The sequence below is a fragment of the Hippopotamus amphibius genome, chromosome 4 (assembly GCF_030028045.1).
Source record: "Hippopotamus amphibius kiboko isolate mHipAmp2 chromosome 4, mHipAmp2.hap2, whole genome shotgun sequence".
In the NCBI taxonomy this organism is placed as follows: Eukaryota; Metazoa; Chordata; class Mammalia; order Artiodactyla; family Hippopotamidae; genus Hippopotamus; species Hippopotamus amphibius.
The window spans coordinates 176,349,984-176,365,967 of record NC_080189.1 but is presented as its reverse complement, the minus strand read 5'-3'; the positions used below and the strand labels follow the sequence as shown (position 1 = coordinate 176,365,967).

Here is a 15,984-nt window from a genome sequence, read left to right as displayed (position 1 = left end):
GGACTTCCCTGGTGGTGCAGTGGTTAAGACTCCATGCTCCCTATGCAGGGGGCCCAGGTTCGATCCCTGGTCAGGGAACTAGATCCCACATGCATGCTGCAACTAAGAGTTTGCATGCCACAACTAAGGAGCCTGCCTGCTGCAACTAAGGAGCCCATGAGCTGTAACTAAAGAGCCTGCCTGCTGCAAGTAATGAGCCTGCCTGCTGCATCTAAGAGCCAGTGCAATCAAATAAATGAATATTAAAAAAAAAAGAGAGAGACACTGTGCGCTTTAAACAACAAATATATTGTCTCGCAGCTCCAGAGGCTGGAAGTCGAGATCAGGCTGTCAGCTGGGTTGGTTCCTCCTGAGGCCGTGCGGGAGGACATGTGCCAGGCCTCTCTCCCAGCTTCTGGTGTTACGGGTGACCATGGGTGTCCTTGGCTTGTGGATGCATCACCCTGGTCTCCACCTTCATCTTCACATGACATTCTGCCTGATGTGCTTCAGCACCCAAGTTTCTCCTTTCTATAAGGACGCCAGGCACATGGGGTTAGGGGCCCACCCTACTCCAGTGTGACCTCAGCTTAATGAATTTTATCTGCAACATGCCGGTTCCCCAATAAGGTCCCGTTCTGCGGTACGGGGGGTTAGGACTTCAACATAACGTTTTTGACGGGGACAGAATCCAACTCATAACAGGCCTTCTCTGATGAGTGCCCCCCACCACACTCGTTACACGGATTTTGTGCGTGTTGTGGTGCTTGATGGCCGCCTGAAATTATATTTTTTTGTTTGTTTATTGTCCATCTTCCCCCATTAGACTATGAGGTCCTGAGACAGGGACCTTGGCTGTCCTATCCACCGTTGTATCCTCAGCGCTTGAGCAAAGCCAGGCACAGAGTGTTCACTTACAGGAACTGCTGAGTGAGTGAATGAATGCATGGCTGGTTGCATGGGCGGTGGGGGGGGGGGGGGGAAGGATGAGCGAATGGCTGAAAATGAAGCCCTACAAAGCAGGTTCTCTCGTCATCCCCACCCCCCACCCCCGCACACTGAGATTTCCAGAAAACAAGACCAGAATAAAGAACAGCCTTTTGTGTCTGATTCATGAAGCAGTGGCGGTTTCTCTTTTATTCAAATCTTAAAGAGCAGAAGCAAGGATTGCTATTATTGTGTTCTTGATGTTTTGAGAGCTTGTCCAATGAGACGCATCTCACCCCGTTTGTTTTTGCACATCCTGTAGTCACGTCCTGCTCCCTGTAGATGCTCAGACCTGTGGCCCATGGGGTGCCGTTCTCTCACGCCTCCATCACCGTGTTGGCTGCACGTGTCATTTGAATGGAGGATGCAGCACTCATTGGGTACCAACTTCACGTTTACCATCTAGGAGGGAAGTTGGGATCCAGGTCAGTCAGTGTTCAATCTGAAATCCTAGGTGGGAAATGCAGGGGGAAAGGTGAGAGTCAGTGCAGGGTGGGTGGGGGTGTCTGGAAAGAGGGGTGGTGGCATTTGAATTCAGCTGGCTTGGAGCTCAGGTGGAGAGCCTCACCTCATCTCAGCTCAGGCATTTAGCTTTTTTTTTTTTTGGCACACGGGCTTAGTTGCTCCGCGGCATGTGGGATCTTCCTGGAGCTGGGATCGAACCCGTGACCTCTGCATTGGCAGGCGGATTCTTAACCACTGCACCACCTAGGAAGCCCCAGGCATTTAGCTTTGGGATGGTCAGATGAGGTGAACAGAAGCTTTTGTGTGGGGGTTGTCGTCCCTGTGCCTCTTTTCCTCGTCCACCCTCTTGGGTCCTTGAGGGTCAGCGTCTGGTGACTCTCCGATCCTGCATTATACTTGGTTGTGGACAGACACCCAGAGGCAGGGGCCCTCAAGATGCTTATGGTCTGCTTCAGGGGGCAAGACTCAAGCCCAGGAAGCCAAGTGAGTGACCGAGGGGTGGTTCCTCCTTTGCTCTTTTGTGTTGTGGTTGGAACCCGGCCTTTGTAGCCCCCGGAAGTTCACGGCCTGCTAGCTTGGCTGAGAACATGGCTGCTGGAAGACCTCGGGCCTCTCGGGCTCCCCGTGGAGGCCAGGCCTCCTCTTTGCAGAGTGCACAAGCTAGCACTGGAACGGGGGCATCCACATCACCCTGCTTGTCCCCTGGGCGTGTGTCTTTTTTTGCTCTGTGGCCCGGAGGCACCCTCGACTTTCTCACCCTGCCAGTCTCAGGGTGTCTGCAGCTTGTTCCTGGGGCCGCTTGGGACTTCTGCAGAAGACTTTGATGGTGGGTTGTAGTGGGCCCGTGGAGCCCCCCTGCCTGAATCCAACATAGGCAAAATAAGCTTGAGGGCCTTGGGGGTCCTGACCCCTGGGAGGGGGGACCGTGTGCTGAAAACAGAATGAGGGTGGTGGCTGTGGGGAAAGGAGCAGGTGAGAATTTGGGGTTAGAAATCCCTTGGGCCTGCCCCCCACTGGCAGTGCCCTTGGGCAAGTTACATTGTCCCTCTGTCTTCCTATTCTCTGTGCAGAATGGGGACAACATTTACTTGGAGGGGTGGTTGGGTAAGTGCTCAGTAAACATTGTGTGAATAGATGGGCAGGTGGGTTGTTGGACCGTGTGAGTCTCTGGCCTCAGGGAAGCATGTCAGCACGTGTTAGCTGGTCGCTGGCACAGCTGGGCACTGTGCCAAGCTATGCAGGGGCCACAGGGAGGAACAGGACACAGTCCCAGACCTCAGCGAGGGTGCACAGGCCAAGGGGAGCTCTTTTTCTGCACCTCACCGTTGGTGTAAGCTCACGCCTGAGACCCAGAGGAATCCCATCTGAACCTGCAGGGCAGTTACTGGTTGCTCTCAGAGGAAGAGGACCCAGCAACAGCTGTGACTGCTGAGCGTCTGGAGGGACCGAGAGCAGAGATGTCTCCAGGAAGGGAGAGCTGACACTGCTCCTCGGGACCGTGCCCGGGGGAGGGCCTGCGGTGGGCCCGGCCCGGCGCTAAGGCTTCACCAACACTGTGTCGGAAAATGCTGGAGGCTGTGACCTTTCCGGCTCTTCGAAATAAAGTTGGCTTGCAAATTCCCAGAACGTTGGAGTTGCACGCAAGGGACCTTCATCATCAGGCCGTTGAAATGAGTTGGCCTTCATCTTCTGGGGGAGAAAGGTTACCCACGCTTCTGCCTAAACCAAATTGTTGTTTGTTATGCTAGTAATTGGAAACCAGTTACTGAGAAATTGGGGCATTGGGTCAGGGAGTGGTGAGGCAGAGGCCGCCGGGGTGAGCCATGCCGCGCTTGGCCCAGCCTGCAGATCTGGGCAGCCAGCCCCACGTGACCCCCAGCTCCTGACCTCTCTGAGGGCCACTTTGAGCTCCTTTGGGAGGGAGCATCGCTCTTGCCAGGAAGGGCCTTCGGGCTGCCCTCCCCCAGCATCTTTTGGAATCAACCGCGCCGAGAAGCACGGGACAGGGGCTGCATCCTCCGAGGCCAGGCGCCCTGTGCAGTCTGTCCCTGAAGTACCAGACCTGACTTTTCCTTTAGGAGAGCCCTGCTTCCGCCCGGCAAGGCCTTTTAGTGTTGGAGATGGCAGTTCTGTCCCTGCTCCTCAGAGGGCCATTGAGTCTAGACCTTGGTTGAGACAAAAGCTTTTCCTCTGTGACTTGCATTGGAAGTCACAGCTGATAACACACCATCCACAGGGGTAAACGGAGGGAGGAAGGGGATGGAAGGAAAGCCTCAGGTGCCCGGGACACCCTTTGGCTTAGTGGCTAATTGTCTGGCTTTGGCAGGGGAGAGACCAGTTCCCATGCAGCTGTAAGTAAGGGGATGACCTTGGGCAGGCTACTTGACCTGTCTGTGACCTGGTGTCCTCACCTGCACCTCCTGCAGTCAGTGCTTGTTAGCTGCTATGTGGCCCAAAGTCAGAACTCTGTGTTACTTATCATTACCAATGACTGTCCGTTTTAACGTGGCAGCAAATGCTCTGAGGAGTCTACTAGAGATTGGACAAGCGACCTAGGTTTGCGGAGTTCAAATTCTTGTCTGTACCTGAGCTCTAGTTAACAGCACACAGGGGAAATTTCCACTGGTCAGTAATAATGTGAAGAGTAAGAATAGGGAAATGGAATAGCTGACTTTTTTGAGTGCACGACTGAGTAGGAAAAACACACCGGCAGTTCTTCTTCACTCTCACGTATCAACACACTCACCACGTCTGATAGCAGGTGTGGGGGTGCTTTCCCCACACCATGCAATCCTGTGACACCAACTGGGTGTCCTACAGTTTAACTCAGTTTTGACACTAACCACCTGGAGATGAATGTCAGATCCCACAGGTTAAGGACTCAGTCCCACAAGATGAGTCCTTGTGGATTTATCAGATGCTGATTGCAAATTTAGGTTGTTACCTGTGCTCCTGACCCCGCAGCTGTAAATCACAGGTTCCCATGACCCCCTCATCTACTTTGATAAATTTGCTGGAGTGGCTTCCAGAACTCAGGAAGACAGTTGACTTACTATTTACCAGCTTATTATAAAGGGCTCTGGGAAAGGATACCGTTGAACATCCAGATGGAAGAGGTGCGTCGGGCAAGGTGTCTGGGAAGGGGCTTCTGTGCCCTCCTAGCGACCCCACTCTCCCAGCTCCTCCACGTGCTCGCCAGTGGGGATGCTCCCTGAACCCTGTACCGGTGGGATTTTTGTGAAGGCTTCATCGTGAAGGCATGATCTGTCACTAATTCATTTTCCAACCCCGCCATGGGGAAGGGCTGAAAGGAGTTGGGCTGAAAGTTCCAAGCTTCTAATCATACCTTGATCTTTCTGGTCACCCGCCCCGATCCAGCCCACCAAGTGTTGCCTTATTAGAATAAAAGACACTTCTGTCATCCAGGAAGACCCCATCTGAGGACAGGCCTGTGTGGTCACTCCCACCCTTGGAACCTAAGTTTTCAGACCAGAAGCCTCATTGTCCTGGCACTAGTGCACTGCTCTTGCACACTTGCTGTGTATCAGGCTCTGTCCTAAGTAATTTACACACATTAACTCATTCTATTCTCGCAATAGCCTGAGGGAGGGACTCATGGGAGAGGCACAGAGCTTAAATAATGTACCCGGCCTCACAACTTCACAGCCACCTAACCAGCATGGTTGTGAAATGGTAACCACACCTGCCTGACGTCCTGGCTGGCTTCACTTGCAGCCTTTCCAGTTGAGAGGTCAGTTACAGCCTGTGTGGGTGTTCAGAGAGGTATAGATGTTTTTCAGCAGGCCAGGCCTCTGCTAGAACACCTTGCATGTTACATCCACAGAAGATGTGTGGTCCCCAGCGTGGGGGGTACGAGCCGGTTTTCCCAAGTCCCCAGCCTCCCTGATGAACCTGCCTCTTTCCTATCTAGCTGGTTACTGATCACGTCAGGGAAGCACATGTGGGAGTTTGGGAGAGAAGCGAGAGCTGGAAGTACAGCCCAGAGAACCCTCCAGAGAGCTGGAATGATTGCCGTTGATCACATCTTGGCACCACCCCTGCCCTTCCCTCGTCCACACTCTCCCCTGTGGGGACTGTGTTAGGGTAGGCTAACTGCTGTGGCAGACAGCCCCAAATTCTTAGTGGCTTAATGCAGTGAAGATTTATTAGCTGTTCATATCACAGCTGAATTCTGGTCCCCTAGGCATTGGAATTTTCTACTGGGTCCTCTGCTTCCAGCCTGCACATCAGGCATGAGAGAGGGGTGGTCAAGGGCCACCCCTTGCAATGTGCCAGTCAGCAGTCAGTGCTGTAGGAAAAGCTCTTTCTGCAGAGGTGGAAGCTTAGGGCACCTGAGGCATTTGGAATTGATAGATACGAGAGAGGGTTTAATGCAGATAAGTCCTTGATCTTTGCAGCTGCCCCTTGAATTACACCTTCCTTCCCCTCCCCATCTCTGGAGGTCCTATTCTTCCCTCTCCCCTCCATGGCTTGGTCTGGATACCTCTTCTGGGAGGCTGTTTCATCCCCTTTAGCAGGAAAGAGACACGCTGCTCCATGGAAGGTCCCTTCTCCTTGGTCTGTGTCATTCATGCTATTCTTCTTCTTTTTTTAAAGATTTATTTATTTATTTATTTATTGGCTGCATTGGGTCTTTGTTGCTGTTCATGGGCTTTCTCTAGTTGCAGTGAGCAGGGGCTACTCTTCATTGTGGTGCATGGGCTTCTTACTGCGGTGGCTTCTCTTGTTACGGAGCACGGGCTCCAGGCGCGAGAGTTTCAATAGTTGTGGCACACGGGCTCAGTAGTTGTGGCATACGGGCTTAGTTGCTCCGCGGCACATGGGATCTTCCCAGACCAGGGTTTGAACCCATGTCCCCTGCATTGTCAGGTGGATTCTTAACCACTGCGCCACCAGGGAAGTCCTTTTTTTCAAAAAAAAGTTTATTTTGGTTGCGCTCGTTCTTAGTTGCGGCATGTGGGCTGCTCAGTTGCAGCATGCACGTAGGATCTAGTTCCCTGACCAGGCATTGAGCCCGGGCCCCCTGCATTGGGAGTGCAGAGTCTTAAGCACTGCACCAGGAGGGAAGTCCCAGTTCATGCTGTTCTTTAAAGTTGCCAGTGCATTTAGCAAACACGTACTGAGCTCTCGCTTGGAGCCTGGGTTCTACGTCCTGGGGATGCCAGGCTGTAGCCCTGGTCAATGGAGATCTCAGGGTCTTGTGGAGGAGACAGAGGGTTAAAGAAATGACTTTATAGTTGGAAGTTATGGTGCAATCGTAGAGGGTTGTGCAGAGGGTCCTGGGGACGTGGGTGAGACGAGGGAACCATGAGTTCTTCCTGTTTGGGAAGGGGTGAGTTCAGAAGTCTGGGAAAGGATTGAACTTCTGCAGTGGAACTTGGAAAATGAGTGCGAGCTCACTGTGTGAACAAGGGGCTTTGGGGTGGGGTGACATTGCAGGCAGAGGGCTCTCTCCGGTGGGGGAGCAGAGCACCGCCCTGGGCAGGATCGGGGCAGTGGGGACTGCATCTGGAGTGAATGGAGATGCTCTTATGGCCGCCTGAGGCCCTGAACTGAGAGGGCAGGAGGGGCCCAGAAAATAACTTGTCGAATTAACAAGTGATCAAGCAGAAGCAGGGAGCTGTCTGGAGGGCCCCGTGTGCCATGTCTATAAATAGAACGTTCTAACCCACAGCCCTGGGAGGTGTAGTTATGACATTCTCATTTTATGAATGGGGAAACTGAGGCACAGAGAAGTTAAATGACCTGCTCCAACCCAGAGGCAGCTGAGCCAGGAGGAGTTTTCAGGCACCTGCTGTGCCCACCGTCCCATCCTATCCTCCTCGACCAGGTGGTGGGTGAGGTGGGGGTAGGCAGCGCCCAGCTGACCGCGGATCCAGGCCTCGGCCTGATGGGGTTGCTTATTCCAGAGGTCAGAGGTGACTGTTAGGCCCCTGGGGTCCGCAGGCCTTTGTTGCATCTCCTCCCGGCCCTCCCTCCACCCTAGCCGGCCTCATTGCCTTCCTCGCTGAAGAAACAGTGGGCCCTTGTTTTCTCCAAGCTCTGAGCGCTCACGGAATGGCATCCAGCGTTGGCTCACGGGATGGCGTGACTTGGAAACGTGGCGCCCACAGACCTCCTCTGGCCACAGCGGGCAGCCCTTTCATCAGGACACCTTGTGACTGGCTGAGAGGGACCAGTTGGGCCCTTTCTGAGGAAGAGAACAGGTCCCTGGGAAAGTTCCCTTTTCTGCGAACAGAGTGTGGTCCGAAAAACAAAATGACACAATTGAAGTGAGTTCGCTTCCACCTGAGCCCCCATCCCCACCCCATCTGGGAAACGCAGCCTCTGAGGTGCCGCTCCTGGTCCCGGGGTTCCTTCTCTGCAGCACCCCTCACCTGAGGGTCCCTCCTCTGTGGTGTCCGCTCCTCTGTGGCACTGCCTCCCCTCTCCTGAGGGTCCCGCCTGGGTCATCCCCTCCTCTGAGGGTCCCCTGCTCTGCAGGGTCCTGGGTTCTCTCCCACGTGGGCCCGGAGCCTGCTGAGCACCACTCCTGAGGACGCGGCCCCAGAGGGCCTTCTCCCGCTTCCCAGCCCGTGAGGAGAGACTGCCGGCTCCTTGGGGTAGACCCCCCCAGGGCGACCGAGGCCTGTCTGGTCCCTTGAGCAAAGGTGGTGCTGGAGGGCCTTTTGGAGCGGCTGACAGCTCTGCTTGGACCTCAGCAAGGATGCTGCAGCAGGGCTGAGTGGGCCGTCCTGGCCTGACGTGTGTCCCGATTGCTGTTCTCGTGAAAGGGTTTCACTGGCACAAAAATGCTTGGAAAATACACAAAGGAAGGTGGCCGGCTTCCAGAACTCAACTGTTTACCTTTCGTGGAGCAGCCGGGGATGCAGGGAGCTTATTTTCCAAACAGCCCACGGTTGTCAGGTCTACAGGCCTTGGGTGATGCCAGGCGAGCATCCCCTGCCCATCTCCTTCCAAAAGCACTGGGACCCAGGTTCCTCTCAGGGGCTGACTTCTGTCCCCTCTTGCTGCATGGGAAATGTTCTCTCTGGGATGGGGTTTCTGAGGCCTGGGGCGCCCTGCCCAGCACCACCGTGTGACCCCGTTCTCTTCCGTCCATGGCTGTCTTGCTCTGAAAATGTCGGCCTCTTGATTCGGTGCCTGTCACAGTGGAGCTGTGGGTTACAGCACAAATGGGCTTGTGTCTGAGGCCCCTCTGAGGATGGGCTGTTCTTTGCCCGAGTTCCCATTTCCCACTGGCCGCTCTGCCTTCCTTCCAATTCTGGTTTTTTTTGGAAAGTGGAGTTGGATGGGAATGTAATAACGAATTTGTGGACAGAACTGGAAAGGTCCTTGTTTTTATCAACGGGGAAACTGAGGCCCGGGGAAGATGCTAGGCTTTTGCACAGGCCCCGGGACACCCAGCAGCTTGGCCGTGGGCTGAGCCCAGCAGTGTTGCTCTTTGCCTCTCTCCAGGCCCTGGCTGGGCCAACTCTGAGCCACAAGGACGTGCCCCGTCATTTTCCCTCGTAGGCTCTAGGTGTCCTGGTCTGTGAAGGTGGGACCATCACGCCCGGCTCCTGGCCATGCTGTGAGGACAAGTGCCACCTCCCTTCCCTATCCAGGAGTCCCAGAAGATGCACAGCTTCTTAGCTGGTCTGATTTTTTGCTGTTTTGTTTTGTACACAGGCTAGCCATCACGGGGAGGGAAGAATGTGCTCCAGTATTTTCTTTTTTTGAAGTCCATGGGATTTTTTTTTTTTTTTTAATAGGGAAAATCCCTTAACATCTTTCCTGGCAGACAATAAAAAAGAGGAGTTAAGAGTATCAGCAGAAAAGAGCTGGCACATTCCGAAGGTTTCACAGAAAAAGAGTTTAAATAAGGGAGGATGACAAGGTTGTGGGCAGGGTCAGAGGAGCCAGCGGGAGGTGGTGAGGCACTCGGAGAGTGGCGGGGTGTCACCACCCCAGGCCCCAGGGGACGAGGGGAGGGAAGAGCCTGGAGGCAGTGATGGTCTTGGGAGAGGGGCCTCCCTGCTCGATGGGGACGGTGGGGCGTGAGGACGGTGAGAACAAACACCCAGACTCCTCTCCCTTCCTTCTCCCATCTTCTGCTGATGCCACTGAATGGCCAGACTCAGCCAGCAGCCCGAGGACAAGGCAGCCGGGTGGTCGTGGCTCTAGAGGATCGCCTCCCAGGGCACAGCGTGGCACGGGGCACAGGATGGGGGCTGGATGACGGGCCCAGCTTCTGCCTCTTTCTCACTGTGAGGTCCTAGGCGGGTCTCAGAAGTCTGTGTTTGTGCAGTTGCTTCTCACTGTGTGGTTGGAAAATAAAAAGAAACAAATGGACATACATTTTTATCATGGTGCCTCCATAGAGCTGTCATCGTGATTTCTTTCCTAATGACTTTGAAACAAACAGCCTGGAATCCCGGAGGGAGCCCCACCTGGGGGTGGGGCTGAGGGCAGGGGTGGGGCTGGTGGCCTTCTCTGGCCTCTGCTGAGGCCATCCAGGGGGTCAGCCAGGTGCCGGGCTGGCGCCACCGGCTCCGAGGGAGCGGGCCGTGCAGGTGGTGGTGGCCGCGTGCCGGATGGCGGACATCTGGCGGGTCAGGAAGCGCCGTGTCAGGCGGCCCTGGCTGTTGGCAGGTGCCCCTGTCTTGGGGGTCAGGTGATGCCGACTGTCTGTCAGCCAGCAGCTCCGGCTCCGATCTTCCTAACCCCATGCTCTTGAAAAAATAAACACGTCCCCCACTGGAGCAGGGCAAGCTGTGCCTCGGGGACTCCAGGCAGCCCTGCACCCCCTCACTTTGTCATCACAGGCCCCGATCTCAGTGTGACGTGCCAGCTTCTGGCCTCTCAAAGCAGCGGCTCTTAGATTCACGCAGATCACAGCTTTGCCAGGACTGTGTGTAGTTTCATGGAGAGAGTGTCTGCTTGGATCTAGTTCAGGTGTGGCCATGTGACTTCAGTCATTGGACTTGACCTTCCTGAACCCTGATGTCCCCACCTGAAAGACCTGGTGGTAGGGCAGCTGCAACGTGGCCAGTAAATGCTTTCACAGGGACTCTCCCTTGACCCATAGATACTTTGTCACCCTGATTCCATGTGTGTGTCTTCTGTGTCCTGGGCCCCTTGGGGCTCGGGGACAGAAGTACCAACACAGGGCCTGTCCTGGAGGGGTTCCGGGCCCTCAGCGGGTGCATCCTGTTTCATCCCGTCCTGTCCCACGAGTGCCGGCCCTCCTGCCCCCTCTCCGTGCCTCAAGGATGTGCAGAGGGGGTGGGATAGACAGGGCGGCGGCTCAAGAGCTGAAGTTGTTCTTTTTCTCTGTGTCTCCCACTCGCAGCTGAACCTCAGCCGGCCGATCGAGGAGCAGGGCCCCCTGGACGTCATCATCCACAAGCTGACCGATGTCATCCTCGAAGCCGACCAGAACGACAGCCAGTCCCTGGAGCTGGTGCACAGGTTCCAGGTGTGTGGGGGAGGAGGTGGAGGTGAGGCGGGGGAGGCTGGGAATGGCTCTGTGCATCTCTAAAGCCTGGAGCTGTCTGGCTGTGCGCTGTGTAGACGCGGCTCTGCCCCTGCCAAGAAGACATGGGCTTGGGGTCGGGCGCGTCCCTGCCGGGGCCTCTGTCTCGGCGGAGGTGAGAAGGGATTGAACCAGGGACATGGCTGGCAGCCTTTCTGCCCTCTACCCTTAGAGACGTGATTTACTGATCAGAGCACTGCCGAGTCCAGGTGTGGCCTCTGCGTCCTCAGCGCACACACAGCCACAGCCACAGGTGCTGAGAACCCTCTTGCCACTCTTGGAGAAAGGAACCCCAAGGACCTATGAACTGGAACGGCCGCGCTAGGCCCCCGCGTGCTTCCTTGGTGGAGAATTCCCTCTCTGTGCTCATGGCGTTGGCCCCGTGTGCCCATCTCTGAGCTCGGACCAGGTCTTCTTGGCTCTTCCCTCCTCCCTTCCCCGTTTCCCCAGTGGTGTGGGTCCTGACCCCACGGTGACCTGCCCGCCACCTTGGGGGGTGCTGCTGTCGCCCCCACTGACTTGCCCTGTTTTCTCCGTTGTGGACAAGAACGTGATTCATTCCTCAGGAAAGCGGCTCAGGGGTCATGAAAAACAAGGTCATATTATCAGTGAAAATGCAGCCGGGAGAGAGGGCCTCCCTAGTGGGAGGGATGCTGGAGCCAGCACTTTTCAGTGTGTGATAACTGGAGGGTTGACGTCCTGTCTTTCTTTATCAGGACAAAGGGGACTCTCATCGCCACATGGGAGCCCTCCTGCTGACAGCATCTTCTCTCCCCCGTGTGTCCAGGGCCCGTGACCTCGGCCTCCCTCGCTTGCCTGTGACCCTCGCCCCCTCCTTTTTGAGCAGGTGGCTCCTTGATCCCTGGTGCTGGCCTGTTCATGGCCCTGTTGGGGTCCCCTCCCCTCCCCCATGCACCTGGGGACGTGTGCTGTCCACACGTGGTGCCCTGCAGGGCCTTTGCCTGGCCAGCAACGTGAAGTCCCTCCTGCTTCCACAGGGCTGGGGACCGTGGGGAAAGGTGTGTTTGGGCTCCTCTCTGAGCCCGCCAGGCCTCAGTTTTCTTATCTGTAGAGTGGCTTTAGTACCAGGAAAGCCTCACGCCGTGTTGAGAGGGGCAAACAGCACGGTGCGTATAGAGTGCTTCCCGTGGCGCTCAGGCCCCAGCGAGGGCTTAGTCGCAGGTCGATGCCCGTGAGATCACCTGACCCCCTCGAGCCTTAGTCTCCTCTTCTGTAAAAGGGGGTTGCTGCTAGTTCCTCCTCCTTAGGACGGGCAGGTTGCTATGAGAGGTGAATGTCGGAGTACGCAGCAGTATCTGTTTGCTGAGTTCTTACAGCTGCTCCACCACTACTGCTTGTGTCATTCACCACTTTCTTAGGTAAGGGACTGCAGGCCTCAGCCCATCCCATTGCCCTGGGAGTTATAGAACAGCCAACCCCGGGGACCTCCCATCCCCTGCTCCCCCCGAGCACACACACAGTCTGCAGCGCAGGGCAGGTGTGGCCGAACAGTACAGGGGAGCTGGGTTCCCTGTGTTCCCGTTCTTGCACAAGGAAGGTTAGAGAGCATGTCAGGAGGGATGTGGGGACGTGCAGCGTCAAGGGTTTCAGCCACCGCCTGTGTTTCCCAGGGAGGTCTCGGCGGGGTCCCAGGAGTCTGTCCCACCCAGGGCACACACAGCAGCTGGCCCTCGGATGCCTGAGCTGACCTCAGGGTAACCTTCCAGCCTCAGTATCTCTGGGATAAATTTTCACTGTCGTCTGTGCTTGGGCATGAAGTGGATATCTGATAAGGCCGGGACGTTTCCTCTTCTGTGAAGAGACCTATCCTTTGAGGAGAAGGGTGACAGGCTGCACTTTGCACAGGCCCCGAGAAGAGAGGGGACGGGTGGGGCCCGTGGAGAGAGGGCCTGAAAGGTGCCAGGCGAGGCCCGCTCAGCGGCTCGCAGGCTGTCTTCCTGCCACCGGGCCCGGTACTGTTGGCGCTGACCTGGTCATCCCACCCTGAGCAAGATACGAGATTCAAGTTCAAAGCCAGGCCATACACTGACACTTGATCTTGCCCATGCTGTTGTTTTCAGATTCCTGTTTTAATATTTATTCTTGGGACATGAACAAGGAGGCGTGGGCTTAGGTCGGGGGCGGGGCCCAGGGTCAGTAGAGGCAGAGGGATGTTCAGATTTCAGAGACTGGGAAGCAGGGCTCTGGGCTTGGGTTTGCAAAGCTGACTTTTCTGAGTTTTGTCGTAAGGAAACAGAGGAAGGTGGTTTTCCCCAGAAGGGGCTCAGCTCAAAGGGCCTTCTCCAAAGGCAATATTCCGGTCCCTGGGGAAGTGGCTTGAGGCCGTGTGGGTCAAGATGGATGAGTTTCTGAGATGTTTCTGACAGCACTAGAGCATTCTGCCCGTGGGCTGCTTCCATCAAGCCCCCAGGGCCCAGGGATGGAAAGGAATTCTCAGAGCTGAGAGGTTAATCTTTTTTTCTGGCCGCCCTTGTGGACAGGTTGGGGGTTGGGGGTCTGGGGCTTATGCAGAGCACTGGAGCTAGTTGCCATAGAAACCAGCTCCCAAGCTGCTGCCTACCCCCCTCCCCGCCCTTTAAAAAAATATTGGCCTCGAGAGGGCTTGGCTTGGAGAACCATCAGGATGATTCAGTTGTTTTTCTGCGCCAAGGTTCTTGTGGAGCCGGCAGCCTGGTGCCGCCAGGGCTCTGCCCGAGATTCAGTTATCATGAACAGACCTGGGCAAAGGTCCCCTGGGGCCCAAGTCCATGTGGGCGAGTGGGGCTGGGGTGGTGGGACGGTCCCTGTCCCAGTGCTCAGGGGTCTCCCGGCCTCTAGAGCTGCTTCTTCAGGGGAGCAACGAGAACCTTCTCACTGTGGCATCCAGAGCCAGCCGTCAGGTGTGGCCCGGGGAGGTGGTCCTCGTGCTGCTGGCCCAGAATTGCCAGAAACGTTACGGGGATCTAGTTCCACGAGGCAGGCGGCGCCGTCTAGGTGGAGCTTCCCGGAGTTTTCCCTGAATGAGTTTGGAAGGCGGCGGTTTGAGTCTAAAGTGTCACCTCTTCTCCCAGCTTCACGAGCTGGAAGGGTGTGTGTTAAGTGTGCCCCAGATGGCCCCTGGACCCCCAGTGTGAACGCAGGACAGCTTCCTCTGCAGTGGCCCTCTGCCTGCAGAGCACCATCCGTGGGAGCTCCCAGCCTGGAGGACAGGCCTGGGGAGACCAGGCACTGCCTCACAGCCCCCAGAGTGATGAGCTAGGAGGCGTGCAGACCTGATCCCTGCTGTCCTGGCTCAAAACTCTCACACCTCCCCTTTGTGATGGTGATGAAGACGGTGGCCTCTGACATGGCCCACCTGTGGCTTCCCTCCCTCCCTCCCCAGCCTCATCGTGTCCCATCTGCCCCTTCCTTGCCTGCCCACCCCCCTCCCACCCCCCCAACAGCAGCTGCTCCTGGTCTGAGCTCTTTTCCACCTCAGTGCCTTTGCACAAGCAGTTCCCTTAAATGGAATTTGTCCCCACCCCCAGCTCTCAGCTCAGGTGTCCCTTCGTCAGGGATGTCTCTGATTATCTGACTTAGGACACATTCCCCATCCTAAGCGCTTAAAGCTTTGCACCTTTCCTTCCCTCCATTTGGCAGTTTGTAATTGTTTATCGGTTGCTACCGCCAGTCTCTGCATTTGGGGGTTAGGGGCAGGGATCGTGTCTGCTTCAAGCTCCCCTTTGCCACACATGGTGCCTCATACGTAGGAGTCCTGCCTACGTGTCTGTGAAGTGGAAGAGCGTCGTGGGTGCTGGGCTGGTGCAGGGTACCCAGGCAGGTCAGGGGAGGGAGAAACTGGCTCCAGTGGGCAACTGGGAGGGGGCTGGGAGGACTCACAAGGCAGACAGCGCCGCCTGTTGGGTGTATGTGGACATACCTTCCGGTGTGGGTACCTGCAGGACCGTGAGAGTGGAGAGAGCACTTTTCACACCAGGCTGTGGGGCTTGGACTTTATCCTGCAGGCTGAGGGTGGGGGTGATAAGATCAGATTTAACTGGAACGAGAGGCCTTACTTAGGAGGGGGAATTGCCAGTGCAGGATGAACTTCGAGCAGTGGGGACACTGTAGTCATTGAAACCTGGCAGTCTTCTGAGATGGAGAGGGAGTCACGCCATTGGAGGCTCAGCCGTGCCCTCTCCTCACCCCAGGGCCCCAGTGGTCCTGAGTGTCCCTTGCTCAGCCGTGACAGGCCAGCCTCTTAGCAGCCAGGCCCGCCTAGGCCCTTACAGGACGATGCCCCCCTCACCTCTCCGGTCCCGTCAGCTGTTTGATTGTAGGAAGTGGATCTGGGATGGTGTTCTTACCCCACCCCCGGGGATGTGGGCAGAGAGTGCACGCTTTGCACGTGGATCCTTTGTCATCATTACCTGCAAGGAAACAGCATTGAATCAACCTTCAGTAGCCCAGTTCCCCACCTCCTACCCCTTATCCTTTATTTTTATTTTATTTTATTTTATTTTTATTTTATTTAATTTTATTAAAATAAATAAATTTATTTACTTATTTATTGGCTGCCTTGGGTCTTTGTTGCTCTGCGGGCTTTCTCTAGTTGCAGAGAGCAGGGGCTGCTCTTCATTGCGGTGCGCAGGCTTCTCATTGCGGTGGCTTCTTTTGTTGTGGAAACGGGCTCTAGGCGCGTGGGCTTCCGTAGTTATGGTGCACAGGCTCAGTAGTTGTGGCTCACAGGTTCTAGAGTGCAGGCTCAGTAGTTGTGGCGCATGGGCTTATTTGTCCACAGTATGTGGGATCTTCCCAGACCAGGACTCGAACCCGTGTCCCCTGTGTTGGCAGGCGGATTCTCAACCACTGCGCCACCAGGAAAGCTCCCCCCACCATCCTTTTAAAAGCAAGTTTATTGAGATAAACGCACATACCATACAATTCACTCTTGTAAAGTGTACCATCCAGTGGTTTGTAATGTGTCCACAGATATGTGCAACCATCACTACGGTCCGTTTTAGAACATTTTCATC

At 55.7% G+C, this 15,984-nt stretch overlaps 1 protein-coding gene across 1 annotated transcript in view; it reads left to right on the top strand.

The window, feature by feature from the left end:
- The window catches only part of ITPK1 (inositol-tetrakisphosphate 1-kinase), a 159,352-nt gene that overhangs the window by 82,920 nt on the left and 60,448 nt on the right, over positions 1–15,984 (top strand). The window contains exon 4 of the mRNA XM_057732469.1: positions 10,787–10,912. Coding sequence (XP_057588452.1) covers positions 10,787–10,912 — 126 coding nt within the window. The remainder of the gene's footprint in view (positions 1–10,786; positions 10,913–15,984) is intronic.